Below are 20,119 nucleotides of genomic sequence, written 5' to 3'. Positions count from 1 at the left end.
TGCGGAAGGGGCAATTGTAAGTGCTGCAAAGACGCCAACATTGAAACCAAATTCGTCAGCACAGTCACAAAGAAAAAATACAACATATTTATAACATCAAATTGCAAAACACAAATTGTATTTATGTTCTAACGTGTGGAACTTGCAAGTTGCAATATGTTGGTGAAACAGAAACACCATTTAACATCCGACTAAATAACCATCGGTCATTCTATACAAAAGAAAGAAACTGCCCAATCACAAGACATCTTTTAAGAGCATGACATGATTTTGAAAATGTCACATTTCAAATCATTGAAAAAAACCAAAATTGGGATACACAAGGAAGACAAAAGAGAGAGAGATTTTGGATGCACCAGTTACGAACTCTTGAATCTGATGGACTCAATGAGAGAGACGAAAAAAGATTTAAAAACAAATCAAAACTATAATCCTGAAATCATACAAATTAATTTATAGAAATTCATACAATTTATAGAAATTCATACAATTTTTCAAACATCAATAAATATGTTAAACTTTTACTCCAACTTTATGTAGTTGAAGCTACAAACATATATTTTTTATAGAACATCAATAAATATATTAAACTTTCACTCAAATTTTGTGTAGTTCAAGCTACAAAATATTGTTTTTTCATGCATCCGATTTCACCTTGAGAGATGCAAACGCCTGATGAAGCTAATTTGTTTAGCGAAATATTGCGTATTTCTATTTAAAATCTAATAGAACTTTTTGATGTATTAATTAGCGTGTTTAAGTTATATTCTTAGACATTTATATAATTTTAATTCAGTAACTGTATCAGTTTATTTTCATAAACTGATCCACGCTTAAATAGATTGGATGTTGATTGTTGCTTATTTTAGACATTATATATATATATTTATATATATATATATAATGTCTAAAATTTGAAAACGGCATGCACACGTATAAAAATTGCGGTTTTTATCCAACGCAATCATAGGTTTGAACGTTGTTTTCAATTTAGACTTGTTTATATTTTTTCGTTTGGGCTTGTATTATATTTGCCTTCGGGTTTATATGATCCGTTCATCCTATTTCGACTCTTTCAAAATTCAAGAGTCTATCCTAAATTGAGGTAAATTATATGGCCTTCCAAATACCGTTTCGATTCCTAACATCACTGAAGAGACATTAATTGTCTAAATCCGGATATGGTGTACAAATTTTTGCACCTCATGTTTGCGATATACCATCTTTTCCGCAAGTTTATTGTTTTCTGTTTGGTAATAAATTAATAATAAGATCCATTTTTTACATCTCGTGATCCGTTTATTTGTCAATCGCCAATGGCAGTCAGCAGGGTTTAAGAACATCAGTTGTTCGACCTGTTAGTCAAATGCGTTTTGTTAAAATATACTTTTTCACTTTTTTGGTCTTTTGGAAAAATGTTGTTTGTGCTGTATTTAGACCCCTCTAACAAGAAATTTGTTTTGCATGCACACGTATAAAAATTGCGGTTTTTATCCAACGCAATCATAGGTTTGAACGTTGTTTTCAATTTAGACTTGTTTATATTTTTTCGTTTGGGCTTGTATTATATTTGCCTTCGGGTTTATATGATCCGTTCATCCTATTTCGACTCTTTCAAAATTCAAGAGTCTATCCTAAATTGAGGTAAATTATATGGCCTTCCAAATACCGTTTCGATTCCTAACATCACTGAAGAGACATTAATTGTCTAAATCCGGATATGGTGTACAAATGTTTGCACCTCATGTTTGCGATATACCATCTTTTCCGCAAGTTTATTGTTTTCTGTTTGGTAATACATTAATAATAAGATCCATTTTTTACATCTGGTGATCCGTTTATTTGTCAATCGCCAATGGCGGTCAGCAGGGTTTAAGAACATCAGTTGTTCGACCTGCTAGTCAAATGCGTTTTGTTAAAATATACTTTTTCACTTTTTTGGTCTTTTGGAAAAATGTTGTTTGTGCTGTATTTAGACCCCTGTAACAAGAAATTTGTTTTGCATGCACACGTATAAAAATTGCGGTTTTTATCCAACGCAATCATAGGTTTGAACGTTGTTTTCAATTTAGACTTTTATATATATATATATAAACAAGTCTAAATTGAAAACAACGTTCAAACCTATGATTGCGTTGGATAAAAACCGCAATTTTTATACACAAGTCTAAATTGAAAACAACGTTCAAACCTATGATTGCGTTGGATAAAAACCGCAATTTTTATACGTGTGCATGTACAACAATTTTCCTGGTAGAGGGGTCTAAATACAGATAAAACAACAATTTCCAAAAGACCAAAAAAAGGGACAAATTCTATTTTAACAAAACGCATTTGACTAACAGGTCGAACAACTGATGTTCTTAAACCCTGCTGACCGCCATTGGCGATTGCCAAATAAATTGATCACCATTTCTAACGAAGTGGATCTTTAATATTAATTTAATACCAAACAGAAAACAATAAACTTGTGGAAAAGATGGTATACCACAAACATGAGGTGCAAAAATTTGTACACCATATCCGGATTTCGACAATTAATGTCTCTTCAGTGATGTTAGGGATCGAAACGGTATTTGGAAGGCCATATAATTTACCTCAATTTAGGATAGACTCTTGAATTTTAAAGAGTCGAAATAGGATGAACGGATCATATAAACCCGATGGAAAATATAATACAAGCCCAAACGAAAAAATATATAAAAGTCTAAATTGAAAACAACGTTCAAACCTATGATTGCGTTGGATAAAAACCGCAATTTTTATACGTGTGCATGTACAACAATTTTTCTGGTAGAGGGGTCTAAATACAGCACAAACAACAATTTCCAAAAGACCAAAAAAAGTGAAAAAGTCTATTTTAACAAAACGCATTTGACTAACAGGTCGAACAACTGATGTTCTTAAACCCTGCTGACTGCCATTGGCGATTGCCAAATAAATTGATCACCAGATCTAACGAATTGGATCTTTAATATTAATTTAATACCAAACAGAAAACAATAAACTTGTGGAAAAGATGGTATTCCACAAACATGAGGTGCAAAAATTTGTACACCATACCCGGATTTCGACAATTAATGTCTCTTCAGTGATGTTAGGGATCGAAACGGTATTTGAAAGGCCATATAATTTACCTCAATTTAAGATAGACTCTTGAATTTTAAAGAGTCGAAATAGGATGAACGGATCATATAAACCCGAAGGAAAATATAATACAAGCCCAAACGAAAAAATATATAAAAAGTCTAATTGAAAAAAACGTTCAAACCTATGATTGCGTTGGATAAAAAACCGCAATTTTTATACGTGTGCATGTAAAACAATTTTCCTGGTAGAGGGGTCTAAATACAGCACAAACAACAATTTCCAAAAGACCAAAAAAAGTGAAAAAGTCTATTTTAACAAAACGCATTTGACTAACAGGTCGAACAACTGATGTTCTTAAACCCTGCTGACTACCATATATATATATATATATATATATATTTACAAGTTTAAATTGAAAACAACGTTCAAACTTATGAATGCGTTTGATAGAAACCGCAATTTTTATACGTGTGCATGCAAAACAAATCTCTGGATAGAGGGGTCTAAATACAGCACAAACAACATTTCCAAAAGACCAAAAAAGTGAACTAGTACATTTAACAAAACGCATTTGACTAACAGGTCGCACAACAGATGTTTTTAAACCCTGCTGACTGTCATTGGCGATTGCCAAATAAATAAATCACAAGATGTAACAAAATGGATTATAATTATTAATTTAATAACAAACAGAAAACAATAAACTTCCGGAAAAGATGGTATACCGCAAACAAAAGGTGCAAAAATTAGTACACCATATCCGAATTTCGACAATTAATGTCTCTTCAGTGGTGTTAGGGATCGAAACGGTATTTGGAAGGCCATATAATTTACCTCAATTTAGGATAGACTCTTGAATTTTAAAGAGTCGAAATAGGATGAACGGATCATATAAACCCGAAGGAAAATATAATACAAGCCCAAACGAAAAAATATATAAAAGTCTAAATTGAAAACAACGTTCAAACCTATGATTGCGTTGGATAAAAACCGCAATTTTTATACGTGTGCATGTAAAACAGTTTTCCTGGTAGATGGGTCTAAATACAGCACAAACAACAATTTCCAAAAGACCAAAAAAAGTGAAAAATTCTATTTTAACAAAACGCATTTGACTAACAGGTCGAACAACTGATGTTCTTAAACCCTGCTGACTGCCATATATATATATATATATATATATATATATTTACAAGTTTAAATTGAAAACAACGTTCAAACTTATGAATGCGTTTGATAAAAACCGCAATTTTTATACGTGTGCATGCAAAACAAATTTCTGGATAAAGGGGTCTAAATACAGCACAAACAACATTTCCAAAAGACCAAAAAAGTGAACTAGTACATTTAACAAAACGCATTTGACTAACAGGTCGCACAACAGATGTTTTTAAACCCTGCTGACTGCCATTGGCGATTGCCAAATAAACAGATCACAAGATGTAACAAAATGGATTATAATTATTAGTTTAATAACAAACAGAAAACAATAAACTTGCGGAAAAGATGGTATACCGCAAACAAAAGGTGCAAAAATTAGTACACCATATCCGAATTTCGACAATTAATGTCTCTTCAGTGGTGTTTGGGATCGAAACCGTATTTGTAAGGCCATATAATTTACCTCAATTCAGGATAGACTCTTGAGTTTTGAAGAGTCGAAACATTAGAAATAGGATGGACGGATCATATAAATCCGAGGAAAAATATAATACAAGCGAAAATATATATATAGGTATTTTGAATTGGTAGTTTGGCACCTTAAACAGGGTATATGCTGGGTAGGGAAAACAGACAACCTACCATGTTGCATTGGTTCTTCAAAGGGTAAGAAACTGTGACATTCTGTCTACATGAGGCATTACATTTAACGCCCCTTCCAACAGGACTCGACCTGAATATATATTCCGCACAGCACAATAGAATGCCCCCTTCCGCATGCATTTTTCTATCGGACTGGAAATCTCCCGGTATTCATATTTCTGTACCACATTTCATTCTCGTAGTCAGTACTAGTAATAAAAGAATCGAGAAATTTAAACATCACTATCTTTTTTTTGCTGTGCATTAAAGTTATAAGTATCAAGCTCCGTCAGTGCTAAAGTGAGAAAAATGAAGGAAAGAAAGTCAACGATTTTGACGACAAAACTTTATCATGTATGTTATTGTAAGTAAATGTAATAAATGACGTATCCTGTTTTTGTAACAGGTGAAAAATCGAATTAGACATTTATATAATAGGTGCAAACTATCTAAATAAATGACAATGCTACACATCTAGTGCAAAGTGTGTAACAAGTCAGCTTCGGCGTCATAGTATAATAAATTTTAAAACATAATATGCATGTCCTGGTCATGAAAAACGAATTCTGCAGTAATGGATTTTTAATGTGTAACATTTTTCGTTTGTAATTTGACTGTCCATAAACTTTTCATTCGTAAGGTAAGTAATGAAACTGTTTTATGGTTCCGAATTTTAAAAATATTTTCTATTGAAAAATTTAGTTTGACCAAGAATTTGAATTTTGTATGATTTCAGAATCTCTTAAAATGTTTCTTTTCCATTCTTGTTGTAAATGTAAAGAAGTAGTCTAAGAGTTACTTCCCCCTGAATGTCATTCACACTTGGGCCGTGTCTATCTTTACTAACATTTACTTGATTGAACTGGTGAGCTGTTTGGCTAACTTCCAGTGACAAATTTTTCGTGTATATATAAAGTGGGTCGGGATGAAGGGTGAAAATGTCGACTTCCACTGTAAAAGGACTGTATTTTAGCAAGGAATTTTATATTTAAAAGGAATGGAAACGCGGCCGACTTCAAAGAAAATTGTATGATGCATCTCGGACTTGGGTGGTGTGTTAATTACATCCCGTCGCTCTAACTGCTCATTACTTATCTGGCAGTAGTTATCGAACTTGGTCATTTAATCATGAAATAAAACAAGGAATTGTCTATTTAGATATACAATTCCTTAAATGAAATAAACAAAAGATACAACCTTTAACAAAGTTACTTCTAAACATTTTTTTTCTTGTACCTCCTCTTGATATTTCACGAAGGTATGCAACAATTAAGATCAATTAATAGATGAAATATGACATTTTACGAGTTTTTAAAAAGATTTAAGGTAATGCAAAAAGTTAAAAAATAACTTTTCAATTTTGGAATATGACTGGTATAGAAAAACAGCTGTAGTATTTTGTCTAGATAAAAGAACTTAGATAATAGGTTATAATAAACACCGGTATGGGATATCCAATTTGCAGGTATAATCTATCATGTATCATTGATAAGTTATTTTTGTCGTATATGTATTTACACAGGAACAGTGTATACTAACTATAGGCTGTCCTTGTTTTAAGGTGTCAAAAAGAAATCACGCCGAGCTCACCTGTTAATAAATGCTAACTTATGCCGTGGTGCAATACGTTTTTTCATTAAAAACAGTTAAAACTTTCCGACATTCGCATATTATTTATTTTAACACCGAAGGAATATTTTGCGACCTCTAGACTACTGCTCTTCTAGAAAAAAGGAAGGAACTGTTTTGCTTTTAAGCTTGTGGTAATTTGCTGCAAAGCTTAATAATGGCAAACTGCAATACCAAACAACGATTAAGTATAAAAATAGTATTTGACAAAAAAATAAATGATTAAAATCGTGTATAAAACGGCACAATCAATCCCAATCGGAAGTCTCATATACATTTCTTGCCTGTAATTTCCGACTTCGTCGGTTTGGAACTTTACTGAACAAAATGGCGTCAATGTGAACTACAAACATGGAATTTTGAAAAATCATAGCAAATTTGTTTTTATCACCATTTCATTAAACCAACACTATGTGATAGAAAAAGGCTAAGCTTATAAATTGTATGTCAATGTCACATCTATTTTAAGTAGTTATTTAACCCTTACCAGAATACGGCGTGTTGGTGTATTTATTGACGCACTACTTAAAATTTTCAACATGTTTTGAAATAAAATCATTAACATTGTACCAATATCATTTAGCATTCGTAATGTATACCAAACTGTAGGAAAATATTTCTTCTTTAAAATGATATCTCATTTTCTCACTTTATTCTTTCTACTTTCCAATATTTAGAAGAAATCGTATTACAATCCCAGATTGAAAGACGTGTTTTGACAGAATAATGAAATTCAAAACTGAATTTTATTTTTCGTAGAAAATTTAGAAATGTTACTAGAAACTTAAAAAAATGGCAAAATGCTAGAATTAGGTTTCAGCTTCATAATGATATCAACTATTTTGTTTTGCACTTCGTAGTTGCCGAGCTTTTAGAAAAAAATCAAAACACTGTATTTTTTTGTTTTGTAATCCGGATGAAACTCACTCATGTTTCAAGACCGAGGTCTATTTTAATAAGAATTTTCATTATAAAATATTACAAACGTATGTTCGATGAGGCATTAAAATGATACCTAAGGCCTTAACTATTCACGGAATGGAAGTTTATTCTTGATTTTGGGTTTCTCACTCCTTTATATCTTCTCAAGCAAGATGACCCCGTGAATTTAAAAGACCGATCCATATGACAGGACATGGACCACCATCATGATTCTTTATATTATTCATCATACTTCCGACCGAGTCAGACATGGATTATAGCTCTGCGGGTATCCCGATTGATCTCGAGTCGCGTTTCCATTCCTTTTAAATATACAATTCCTTGATATTAGATAGATGAAGAAAGTTTGCCTTGTAACAGGTCACTTTGGGATTTCCCGAAGAGTTGATTTTGGTCAGCTGTTTGGCTTACTTCCAGGGGCAATTTTTTCGTGTATATATATAAAGTGGGTCGGGATGAAGGGTGAAAATGTCGACTTCCACTGTAAAAGGACTGTATATTAGTACATGATATAATATTTAAAAGGAATGGATACGCGGCCGACTTCAAAGAAAATTGTATGATGCATCTCTGACTTTGGTGGTGTGTTAATTACAAAAAGTATAAAGGAAGAAGTACATGAACAGATGTAGAATTTATCTAGATAAAAGAAATCCGATAATAGGTTATAATAAACACCGGTATGGGATATCCAATTTGCAGGTATAATCTATCATGTATCATTGATAAGCTATTTTTTGTCGTATATGTATTTAAACAGGAACAGTGTATACTAACTATAGGCTGTCCTTGATTTAAGGTGTCAAAAAGAAATCACGCCGAGCTCACCTGTTAATAAATGCTAAATTATGCCATGGTGCAATACATTTTTTAATTAAAAACAGTTTAAACTTTCCGACATTCGCATATTATTTATTTTAACACCGAAGGAATATTTTGCGACCTCTAGACTACTGCTCTTCTAGAACAAAAGGAAGGAACTGTTTTGCTTTTAAGCTTGTGGTAATTTGCTGCAAAGCTTAATAATGGCAAACTGCAATACCAAACAACGATTAAGTATAAAAATAGTATTTGACAAAAAAATAAATGATTAAAATCGTGTATAAAACGGCACAATCAATCCCAATCGGAAGTCTTATATACATTTCTTGCCTGTAATGTCAGACTTCGTCGGTGTGGTACTTTACTGAACAAAATGGCGTCAATGTGAACTATAAACATGGAATTATGAAAAATAATAGCAAATTTGTTTTTATCACCATTTTCATAAAACTAACACTATGTGATAGAAAAAGGCTAAGCTTATAAATTGTATGTCAATGTCACATCTATATATTTTAAGTAGTTATTTAACCCTTACCAGAATACGGCGTCTTGGTGTATTTATTGACGCACTACTTTAAATTTTCAACATGTTTCGAAATAAAATCGTTAACATTGTACCAATATCATTTAGCATTCGTAATTTATACCAAACTGTAGGAAAATATTCCTTCTTTAAAATGATATCTCATTTTCTCACTTTATTCTTTCTACTTTCCAATATTTAGAAGAAATCGTATTACACTCCCAGATTGAAAGACGTGTTTTGACAGAATAATGAAATTCAAAACTGAAATTTCAAAAAATCGTAGAAAATTCAGAAATGTTACCAGAAACTTAAAAAAATGGCAAAATGCTAGAATTAGGTTTCAGCTTCATAATGATATCAACTTTTTGGTTTTGCACTTAGTAGTTGCCGAGCTTTTAGAAAAAAATCAAAACACTGTATTTTTTGTTTTGTAATCCGGATGAAACTCACTCAAGTTTCAAGACCGAGGTCTATTTTAATAAGAATTTTCATAATAAAATATTACAAACGTATGTTCGATGAGGCATTAAAATGATACCTAAGGCCTTAACCATGTTAACTATTCACGGAATGGAAGTTTATTCTTGATTTTGGGTTTCTCTCTCCTTTATACCTTCTCAAGCAAGATGACCCCGTGAATTTAAAAGACAGATCTATATGACAGGAAATGGACCACCATCATGATTCTTTTTATTATTCATCATACTTCCGACCGAGTCAGACATGGATTATAGCTCTGCGGGTATCCCGATTGATCTTGAGCCGCGTTTCCATTCCTTTTAAATATACAATTCCTTGATATTAGATAGCTGAAGAAAGTTTCCCTTTAACAGGTCACTTTGTAATTTCCTGAAGAGTTGATTTTGGTCAGCTGTTTGGCTAACTTCCAGTGGCAAATTTTTCGTGTATATATAAAGTGGGTCGGGATGAAGGGTGAAAATGTCGACTTCCACTGTAAAAGGACTGTATATTAGTACATGATATTATATTTAAAAGGAATGGAAACGCAGCCGACTTCAAAGAAAATTGTATGATGCATCTCTGACTTTGGTGGTGTGTTAATTACAAAAAGTATAAAGGAAGAAGTACATGAACAGATGTAGTATTTTGTCCAGATGAAAGAACTTAGATAATAGGTTATAATAAACACCGGTATGGGATATCCAATTTGCAGGTATAATCTATCATGTATCATTGATAAGCTATTTTTGTCGTATATGTATTTAAACAGGAACAATGTATAATAACTATAGGCTGTCCTTGATTTAAGGTGTCAAAAAGAAATCACGCCGTGCTCACCTGTTAATAAATGCTAAATTATGCCATGGTGCAATACATTTTTTAATTAAAAACAGTTAAAACTTTCCGACATTCGCATATTATTTATTTTAACACCGAAGGAATATTTTGCGACCTCTAGACTACTGCTCTTCTAGAACAAAAGGAAGGAACTGTTTTGCTTTTAAGCTTGTGGTAATTTGCTGCAAAGCTTAATAATGGCAAACTGCAATACCAAACAACGATTAGGTATAAAAATTGTATTTGACAAAAAAATAAATGATTAAAATCGTGTATAAAACGGCACAGTGAATCCCAATCGGAAGTCTTATATACATTTCTTGCCTGTAATTTCCGACTTCGTCGGTGTGGTACTTTACTGAACAAAATGGCGTCAATGTGAACTATAAACATGGAATTTTGAAAAATCATAGCAAATTTGTTTTTATCACCATTTTTATAAAACCAACACTATGTGATAGAAAAAGGCTAAGCTTATAAATTGTATGTCAATGTCACATCTATTTTAAGTAGTTATTTAACCCTTACCAGAATTCGGCGTGTTGGTGTATTTATTGACGCACTACTTAAAATTTTCAACATGTTTCGAAATAAAATCATTAACATTGTACCAATATCATTTAGCATTCGTAATTTATACCAAACTGTAGGAAAATATTTCTTCTTTAAAATGATATCTCATTTTCTCACTTTATTCTTTCTACTTTTAACCCAGTAAATCAGCCATAAAAAAACCTAACCTTAAACAAATTGCAACAGAAAGAAATTTGGTCTCATTTTAAAGGTTGATATGGCCTCTATCACATATTAAAAGTCTTGCAAAATCTGATGTTCTGAAATACAATATTTTTGGGGTAAAATACAGGTTTTTATAGAAAATCATGGATAACTTACAAATAAATGGCTGAAATTACGCATTAGTCAATAAAAATAATACTGTAAGTTGAATTGCCTGCCTCTTAAATGTTTTGTGCACTTCAATGCATTTTAATGCCAATTAAGGGTTTTTGAATAATAAATTCATGACCAAAAAATATAATACATGTCAAAAATAAGATTTCCATCCAAAAATTATGAAAAATGTGAATTGAGTACTTAAACTTCAATTTGCAAAAAAAAAAACTCAAGCAATTATACAGTTTCAGTTATTCTAAATGTATAGATATATTGGAAAGAAGTTGAAGAGGAAAACAATATCAGCTACACATTCATGAAACAATGTCCATACTATTGTTCATACAAAAAGTGACATGAATAGTCCTTCAACCTATTCATATAACACTTTTTTGTTTTTTTTCAATCATATTAATGTTGCCGTTTTTCACTATTCACAACAATATAAATTCTAAATTTCGTCCAAATCACTTTGTGTTACTATGCTCGAATTTAAACAATTTATGCCATGACACTCGCCACAACTAGCAGAACAGTCAATTTCATGTTTTCGGCACGAACATCTTCTTGAATCACAGTTCTGTTTACAGTTACATCGTATTACTTTCATCAGTTTTTCTGGTGCCGGTAGTAATATACATTTAACAGGCATCAGTTTATTCTCTGATGTATACCAACCCCATTGGTTAGGATCTAAATCATGTCCCTCTCCAATCCAAATTTGTGTTTGATAGAATGTTCTAATGCTATGTAGTTTAGCTGTATCAGATGTTGGCGGCAGAGAGTGTACTTGAACAAAAATGTTCCCTCCAACAACCTTTGACGCAAATTTCCTGTATCGAAGTAAATCTAAGCCTTCTACTGACTGAACACCGCCGTACAGATCAACTAAAACTTCTTCTCCAGCTATGACAACCTCAGCTTTGCTTGATTTTTTTCAGGAAAAGCTGTGCTTGATCTTGTAAGTAAGCAGATGATTTAACGTTTTTCAATATTGCTCCTTTTCCTAACCCAAACACTCGTGGTGTTGTGTCGCACCCACTAAATGCATGTATAAACGACAACAACCGACAGATAGCTTCACCCAAATTTGTCTTTGTCTTCTTGATATCCCATGAGTCGTATAATTCTGATCCCAAGACCCCTATCTTTTGCTTTTCAAATATATCATGCTTATCGGAAAGGCATCAAATTCAAGAGTCTTTGGTTTAACATGGTTTAACCTGGCAGTGAATCACAGCCCAAGGCTAGGAGATTATCTTTTAATTGCCGAGACTGTTATTTGATATTTTTATATGAGTGTATTAACTCTTTAACTCTTACATTTGTGCAATGTACATGATACTCTATGTTTTGTTATTATTTACCTTAAAAACTAATATATCACCGCTGGAATAGATCTCATTATGGCATAAATGATATTGCATTAATTTTCCTTATTTCATTCAATACATCCATACAATCTGCAAAAGAAAATAATTTGGTAATTTTCTATTTGCTATTTTTATTTTTATTATATAGATCTAGCTATTATGGAAGTAATCATTATCATACATGTAACAATTGTTATTTTTGCGTTTTTGTATTAATTTGTTACATTAGGATTAGAATAATGTATTTATTTTTTTCTAGTGGTTCTTATTTTATGTTGCAGTATATAAGATTTATTCTACTTTTCTAATCCGTATACATTTTAAAAATTTTAGTTTTTTGTCGCGAACGGCGTTCCATAGTTTTTTTTATTTTTGACAAGGACGTTTGATGAAATGTTACTTTTTTTAAAAATATAACGTATAAATGGGTCTAATATAAAAAAAAAACATACAATTATTTCTGTAGATATGTGTATTTTATATTAAAAAGTTTTGATTACTTCCTTAAATAGTGCCGAAAATAGCATGTGAAAAACACGCGTAGTGACGTCAATCTGGAATTCACGTTTAATGACTTGTGCTTTAACGGTTGTTGTAACTTGCATAATGAAGGATATATAGACTTATTATGGATACTTACCATCAATTGAAGTCTTCGTTCACATTGTATAAATATTTTTACAGAATAAATCAAAGATAATGCGTATACTGACAAAATGTCTTGTTGTTGTAGTTGTCTCCCTTTGTGTGTATGGCGATCTTTTTGTGACAAAATCTGCAAGTCAAAATCCACAAATTACACCCCCCAAATTGACCCCTTTAGACAATTTTTATATATTCAAAGACTTTTTATATGTTGTATAAGGTAGCCATATGATAACATAAAAGCAATAATATATTCTGTTGCAATTAGTTTAACGTTTTTCATAGATTGCCTGGACTATTTCCAATACACCTTATCGCTATTTGTCCGCCATTACTGAACATCACACAGGTTCCCGTAAACTTTTGACGTCACAATACAAAATATCTGACGCCACAATGGAAAAGTGATTGTTGTATGACGTCAAAAGATCAAGCGAGATTCTCGGGTCAGCCGGGATTAGCGATAAGATGTATATTTACAAGAAATCGTATTACAATCCCAGATTGAAAGACGTGTTTTGACAGAATAATGAAATTCAAAACTGAAATTTCGAAAAATCGTAGAAAATTCAGAAATGTTACCAGAAACTTAAATAAATGGCAAAATGCTAGAATAAGGTTTCAGCTTCATAATGATATCAACTATTTTGTTTTGCACGTCGTAGTTGCCGAGCTTTTAGAAAAACACTGTATTTTTTGTTTTGTAATCCGGATGAAACTCACTCAAGTTTCAAAACTGAGGTCTATTTTAATACGAATTTTCATAATAAAATATTACAAACGTATGTTCGATGAGGCATTAAAATGATACCTAAGGCCTTAACTATTCACGGAATGGAAGTTTATTTTTGATTTTGGGTTTCTCTCTCCTTTATACCTTCTCAAGCAAGATGACCCCGTGAATTTAAAAGACCGATCTATATGACAGAAAATGGACCACCGTCATGATTCTTTATATTATTCATCATACTTCTGACCAAGTCAGACATGGATTATAGCTCTACGGGTATCCCGATTGATCTCGAGCCGCGTTTCCATTCCTTTAAAATATACAATTCCTTGATATTAGATAGCTGAAGAAGTTTGCCTTGTAACAGGTCACTTTGGGATTTCCCGAAGAGTTGATTTAAATGTAATTTGGCGTGCAAAGAGCGTGATATTCTTAACAAGCGGATCATAGTTAACGGCACCGGCATGCAGACCGCCAATGACTGTTTTCATACAATCCGCACTGTCAAGCATGGGTTTTCATCTCGAATGGGAGAAGTCCAGCGATGTATATATTTCCCTTCTGTATTTTGTGGTTGTTTTATACGGTATACGGTATACGGTTTTTGTTTTGCTCATTGTTTAAGACCGTTTGGTGACCTATAAATGCTTACATCTATGTAAGTTTAGGCCCATCGAATATGAAAATCTAACAAGTTTTATGAAACTTTTTTGATGAAGTCTGTCATATATTTACAGGGCAATATTCTGTCAGATATTCGTATCTCTTTCTTTTTTATTCTGTCTTACACTTTTGCAACATGCATTTACACGTCTTGCATTTAAAAGAAAATATATAGAATTTCTCCAATTCTTTGGCAATTTAACCCTTTCTGGACCCATTGTTCATTGTTGTAGGATACACAGGTAAATGTTATTATTGACATCTTTTCCCTTGGCATTAATAGATAGTTGTTTCATAACTATTAAATTATAGATCCAAATTTTTATGAAGGAGATTGTATTTTCATCAAATGGGCTCGCAAGGACCAAAGTACACTATCGACATTATTTACGATTAAAAAAAGTGCAAGTATAAACTTTTTGAAAACACATAATAACTCTCTCTAAATATATTGATTATTATTAGATTAGAATACCTCCATCTCAAGCACATATCAAATCTAAACACATCTATCATCAATATGTTTTCTTAGATTGTGACGTGTTCCTGTATATATTTTCTTCCCATCTAGGAATAAATGACAGGAATTTTTCTGTTTGATTTGAAATTACTTTTTCGTAGATGGAAACAACAGGAAGCTGGGTGAACATGTTTGATAATATAGCATCGACGCAAAATAGTGGATCATACAATGTCACAGCAGATCTAATGGCGGCAGACGATGGCGATCCGACTAAAAAGTTCATTAAAAAGATATCAGACATACTAATGATCGTCCTTTTAGCCGTAATATTGCTGTCGCTCGGTTGTACCATAGAACCTACAAAACTACTGCAGCAGATAAAGAAACCAGTTCCTGTCATTATTGGAATAGTATTGCAATTTATAGTATATCCGTTAACGGCATTTGGATTTGCGCATGCGTTTCAATTGAATAAGTATGATGCACTGGGATTACTTATTCTAGCAACCTGTCCTGGAGGAAGTTTATCTAATTTGATTACTTTCTATTCATCCGGAGATGTGTGTTTGAGGTAATGTTTTATGTATTTATATTAAAATAAATCATTTGAGTGTATAAAGAAAACAAAAGTATTATAATGAATTCGATAATCTTCGGGTTTCTTAAAAAAAAAAGAGACGAAACCAAGGGACAATTAAAAATCACGTTCCATAAAAAAGACAACACGATGGCCAAAAAGAAAAACGACGAAAAGAAAAAAACAACAATTACAAACATAGAAAACTAAAAATAGAGCAACGCTTACCCCAAAAGCCTGGGGGTGAACGCAGGTGCCTCGGAAGGTCAGTTCCTGCTCCGAATGTGGCACACGTTGTGTTGTTCATGCAAATAAAGACATTTCGTTTACAGTCACCATCACGAATTGGTTGACTGATACGATGTATCGGTGTCTCAACTCACTAGTGACATGTTTTTGCAGTCTCAGATCACTGGACACCAGTAAAGTCGTCTTATCTGTAATTTTGCCAATTATGTGTCCGCATGACGGGTGATGCATGCATAACAAGAGACGGTTATCTTGTCGACGCAACAGGTTTCGCTCCTATTAGAGTTCATGCGATTTACTCAGTCTTTGTTTGTTACTTTGATTTGTGACTCCCTAATTGATTTACAAGATTTGAACATCGATAAACTACTGTCGCCCTCATTTACGTCCACAGGAGGTAATCGGAAAAACTAAAACTTGCAGTACACCCATTACTGATACCTTTTTTCAAAGTAACTTGACTATCATCACAGATGTCATCAAATTAAAATTATTCAAAATCTCTGGTCGACACAATAGGATTCACGGTTATCGAACATATACACAACCTTCAGTTCACACCGTGTCTATAGATAGTTTGTTATCCTCGGTTCATAAACCTTTGGGAATTCACTATATTCAAACTAAGCTCTTTTCCACACCTTTATCAAAGCTCAATTCACTGTTTCAAGAGGCCCAAAACACTCCCGTTGTTGTTAATAATTCTCCTATGTTCAGATTAGTTGCAATAATTATGGACATCTTTAACCATAGGCTATTAAAACCAGTGACAATTCCTTCCAAACATGATGGAAAACGTGGGGTTTTTTTTGTGTAGATTTTACTAATAAGAGTTTGGATGCCATCAATATAAGCACAGTTTTCCACCAAAAATCTGTACAGAAAACAATACATGATTACCTCAAAGGTATAATTACATCTATCATTTCATATACCTTCAACAAACCTATTGTTTCTAACATTTTCCACAACACGAGGGTATTAGAGACATTTACTCTGAGGGATGTTAAATCAATCCTCCCAATTGATCTTGTTCATCGTCCCCCTTCAAATATAGTCCAGCTGGTCGCATTATAACTGCAGACATCGTGGGATCTTAAACAATGAACAACTTAGAGAGTTGTTAGCAAACGGCCTGAAATATGGACTTCCGGGGCCCATCAATTGGAACAAGAACTTCAGGTTACTGGTGGATGCAGTTTAGGACTATGGTAGAAAATGATTGAAGCGCGAATCAGATGAACCAAAACCTGACACTTTATCTCAATGGATCTGTGCGGTCATTCATTTAGAAGGGCATTCAAAATCTACGATGTACTATGAGCCTATGGGTTTTTTCTCTTTCAAGAAGCCCACGAATGTGGATGCTTTATCCTTTCTTTTTAGAAAAAATGTTGTTCCAGCAGACAAAAATGTTGTTGTTCAAGCAGACAAAATTGTTGTTGTTTAAGCTGACAAAACCTCGAACAATATTGTTTTTGTATGCAAAAAACAATATTTAGAATGCCTCACTAAAGAATATGGAATTCACAGCATAATTTGGAATCCAAATATATCTCTAGATCATTCACGTAAGTCGGGATTTTAGAAATTAACATAAAAAAGGACGATGAAAAATCGCCAATTTTATACTGTGTACCTAAATTTCACCAACAATCATTATTAAGAGTGATATATAGCTGGGTTGTCAATATTTTCGACTAAACATCATTCTTAAGTTTACACCATTTTAACCACAGTAAAAGATGACCTTCAGAAATATTGTGATGATGTATATTCAACCAGCGGTGTAAATCAGATGCGGATTCTTAATAGTTCTTTTAATACTACGCCAAAATTTTCAGTCACAATCTTAACAATTTTGCAGTAATATCACAACCTTTGATTTTTCTACGCTTTACATGTCATTTATCCTAGTAAACTTTGGATTAATGATACGACCGAAAGTAGATGGTCTTCTTCATATCTTTATGTTTTCCTCAATATGGACAGCGGCGTTGTTTCTTTTTTGCAATGCTCAGTGGAGTTATTATGATAATAAAACTGCTTATATTAGAGAAGTATATGCAATTTCAAAAAGCAGTAATGTTTTGGAACTATGTTTATGAGGTTCGAGTTTCCACTTGTTGACAATGATACAAAAATGGGCCTTCCGTGCATACGACTCCACATGATGTATCATAGGTCTCATATTCATTTGAAATAAAACTGTAATAGGAATCTGATGTTCAGTACTTGTTCTTTGTTGATGTGGTTCATAAGTGTTTCTCGTTTCTCGTTTTTTCTATAGATTAGACCGTTGGTTTTCCCGTTTGAATGGTTTTACACTAGTAATTTTTGGGGCCCTTTATAGCTTACTGTTCGGTGTGAGCCAAGGCTCCGTGTTGAAGACCGTACTGTGACCTATAATGGTTTACTTTTATAAATTTTGACTTGGATGGAGAGTTGTCTCATTGGCATTCATACCACATCTTCTTATATCTATTGAAGTACAACAACTTATAACTAATGATAGTATGATCGTGAGTAGCCACACGTGAAGGGTATTCTCCATACACCAGTTAAGTATTATTATTAGTATCCTTTTTTATTATTAAATGTTAAATGTATAAATATATAAATATTATTATTATGATTATGCAAAAAGAATAATTCAGTCATTTCCATCTAATTTCAGCGTTTGCATGACACAACAGTTGCAATAGGAATGATGCCATTGAACTTGTGGCTGTATTCCCGTAGTTTCATTTCATCTACGTTTACTGTGCCATACGTCAACATAGTCATCTCCTTGGTTTCGATACTTGTTCCTGTTGCTATTGGAATAGTTATCTTGAAGAAGCTTCCAAAGGTCGCGTCATATATTACAAAGGTATTCTTTTATTTTAATGTGCACCAAACAAGAATCCTTAATTTAGTTGTTATGCTTACTGAAACACGATAGAAAGGTCATGTGACCAAACAATACCTTCAAGTATTTATCAACAAAATGTACCATTCAGATAGGTTTAAAAAATTGTAAAATAAAGATAACTTGAGAGGCCAGTTACTATGAAAGAGAGGCGAAAGATACCAAAGGGACATTCAAACTCACAAGTCGGAAATAAACTGACAACGCCATGGCAAAGAGAGGCGAAAGATACCAAAGGGACATTCAAACTCACAAGTCGAAAATAAACTGACAACGCCATAGCAAAGAGAGGCGAAAAATACCAAAGGGACATTCAAACTCACAAGTCGGAAATAAATTGACAACGCCTTGAGACCAAAAGACAAACAACAGCATACAAAACACAACATAGAAAACTAAGACTGAGCAAAACGAGCCCCACCAAAATCCGGGGGGATCTCAGGTGCTCTGGAAGGGTAAGAATATCCTGATCCACATGTGGCACCCGTCGTAGCTCTTTATAACTCTTTATAACTCTTTATTATTGTTATTACTTTTTAGGCCGGAGGAGTGGTTGGAATGCTTTTCATTGTAACAGTAATTGCCATCAATATTTATCTGTATCCTGGATTGTTCAGTTCAGATTGGAAAATGGTTCTTCTAGCAATTATTCTTCCGTTGTTTGGACTGTCTGTCGGATAAACCCTCGCGAGAATTTATTTTATATAAGACATTATAAAGTCATTCATTTTTATGGAACATAATTATTCTATTATATGGAAAGCTTATTTAGCGAAATAACTCACTGATTCGTGTTAAATGTGCATTGTCTATTTCATGTCGACATCTTGTAGTGTAAAATATAGCTTATATAAATAAAATGTGGTAAGATTTCAAAGAGACAATTATCCGCAAGACACCAACGGACGAGGATGTATACAACTTTTTCCTTCTAGTCTGTAGCTACAAGACATCAAGTCTTGCATTAAAATATTGTTCTTGGTGAATTTTCTTTTTTTATGCCCCACCTACGATGGTAGAGGGCATTATGTTTTTCGGTCTATTCGTCCGTTCGTTCGTTCGTCCGTTCGTCCGTCTGTCCCGCTTTAGGTTAAAGTTTTTGTCAAGGTAGTTTTTGATGAAGTTGAAGTCCAATCAACTTGAAACTTAGTACACATGTTCCCTATGATATGATCTTTCTCATTTTAATGCCAAATTAGAGTTTTTACCCCAATTTCACGGTTCACTGAACATAGACAATGATAGTGCGCGTGGGGCATCCGTGTACTATGGACACATTCTTGTTTGTTTTACATTTCTTGACATTCCAAGATACAGTGGTGTTCATCCCCTGTTTCTGAAATGTCACTTATTTCACATTAACAATCTTGTCAGTAATGATTCCTCAAATACGTTTATCGGCAATGAGTGATTTGAGGTTCTATAACATTTGTGAGTTATATTATATCATAATCTCCAACTATATATAAAAAAAGCCTTTAGAGACCACGTATTTTTAAA

General features: G+C 33.0%; 1 protein-coding gene across 1 annotated transcript in view; it reads left to right on the top strand.

Moving 5' to 3' along the window:
• The window catches only part of LOC127723898 (sodium-dependent organic anion transporter-like), a 106,261-nt gene extending 86,772 nt beyond the window's left edge, over positions 1-19,489 (top strand). Inside the window, exons 2-5 of the mRNA XM_052230614.1 lie at positions 15,041-15,453; positions 18,224-18,230; positions 18,386-18,580; positions 19,160-19,489. Coding sequence (XP_052086574.1) covers positions 15,041-15,453; positions 18,224-18,230; positions 18,386-18,580; positions 19,160-19,300 — 756 coding nt within the window. The 3' untranslated portion in view covers positions 19,301-19,489. The remainder of the gene's footprint in view (positions 1-15,040; positions 15,454-18,223; positions 18,231-18,385; positions 18,581-19,159) is intronic.
• The last annotated feature ends 630 nt before the right edge of the window (positions 19,490-20,119 follow it).

The sequence above is a fragment of the Mytilus californianus genome, unplaced genomic scaffold, assembly GCF_021869535.1.
Source record: "Mytilus californianus isolate M0D057914Y unplaced genomic scaffold, xbMytCali1.0.p SCAF_13, whole genome shotgun sequence".
Classification (NCBI taxonomy): domain Eukaryota; kingdom Metazoa; phylum Mollusca; class Bivalvia; order Mytilida; family Mytilidae; genus Mytilus; species Mytilus californianus.
This window is presented reverse-complemented; position numbering and strand designations above follow the sequence as displayed.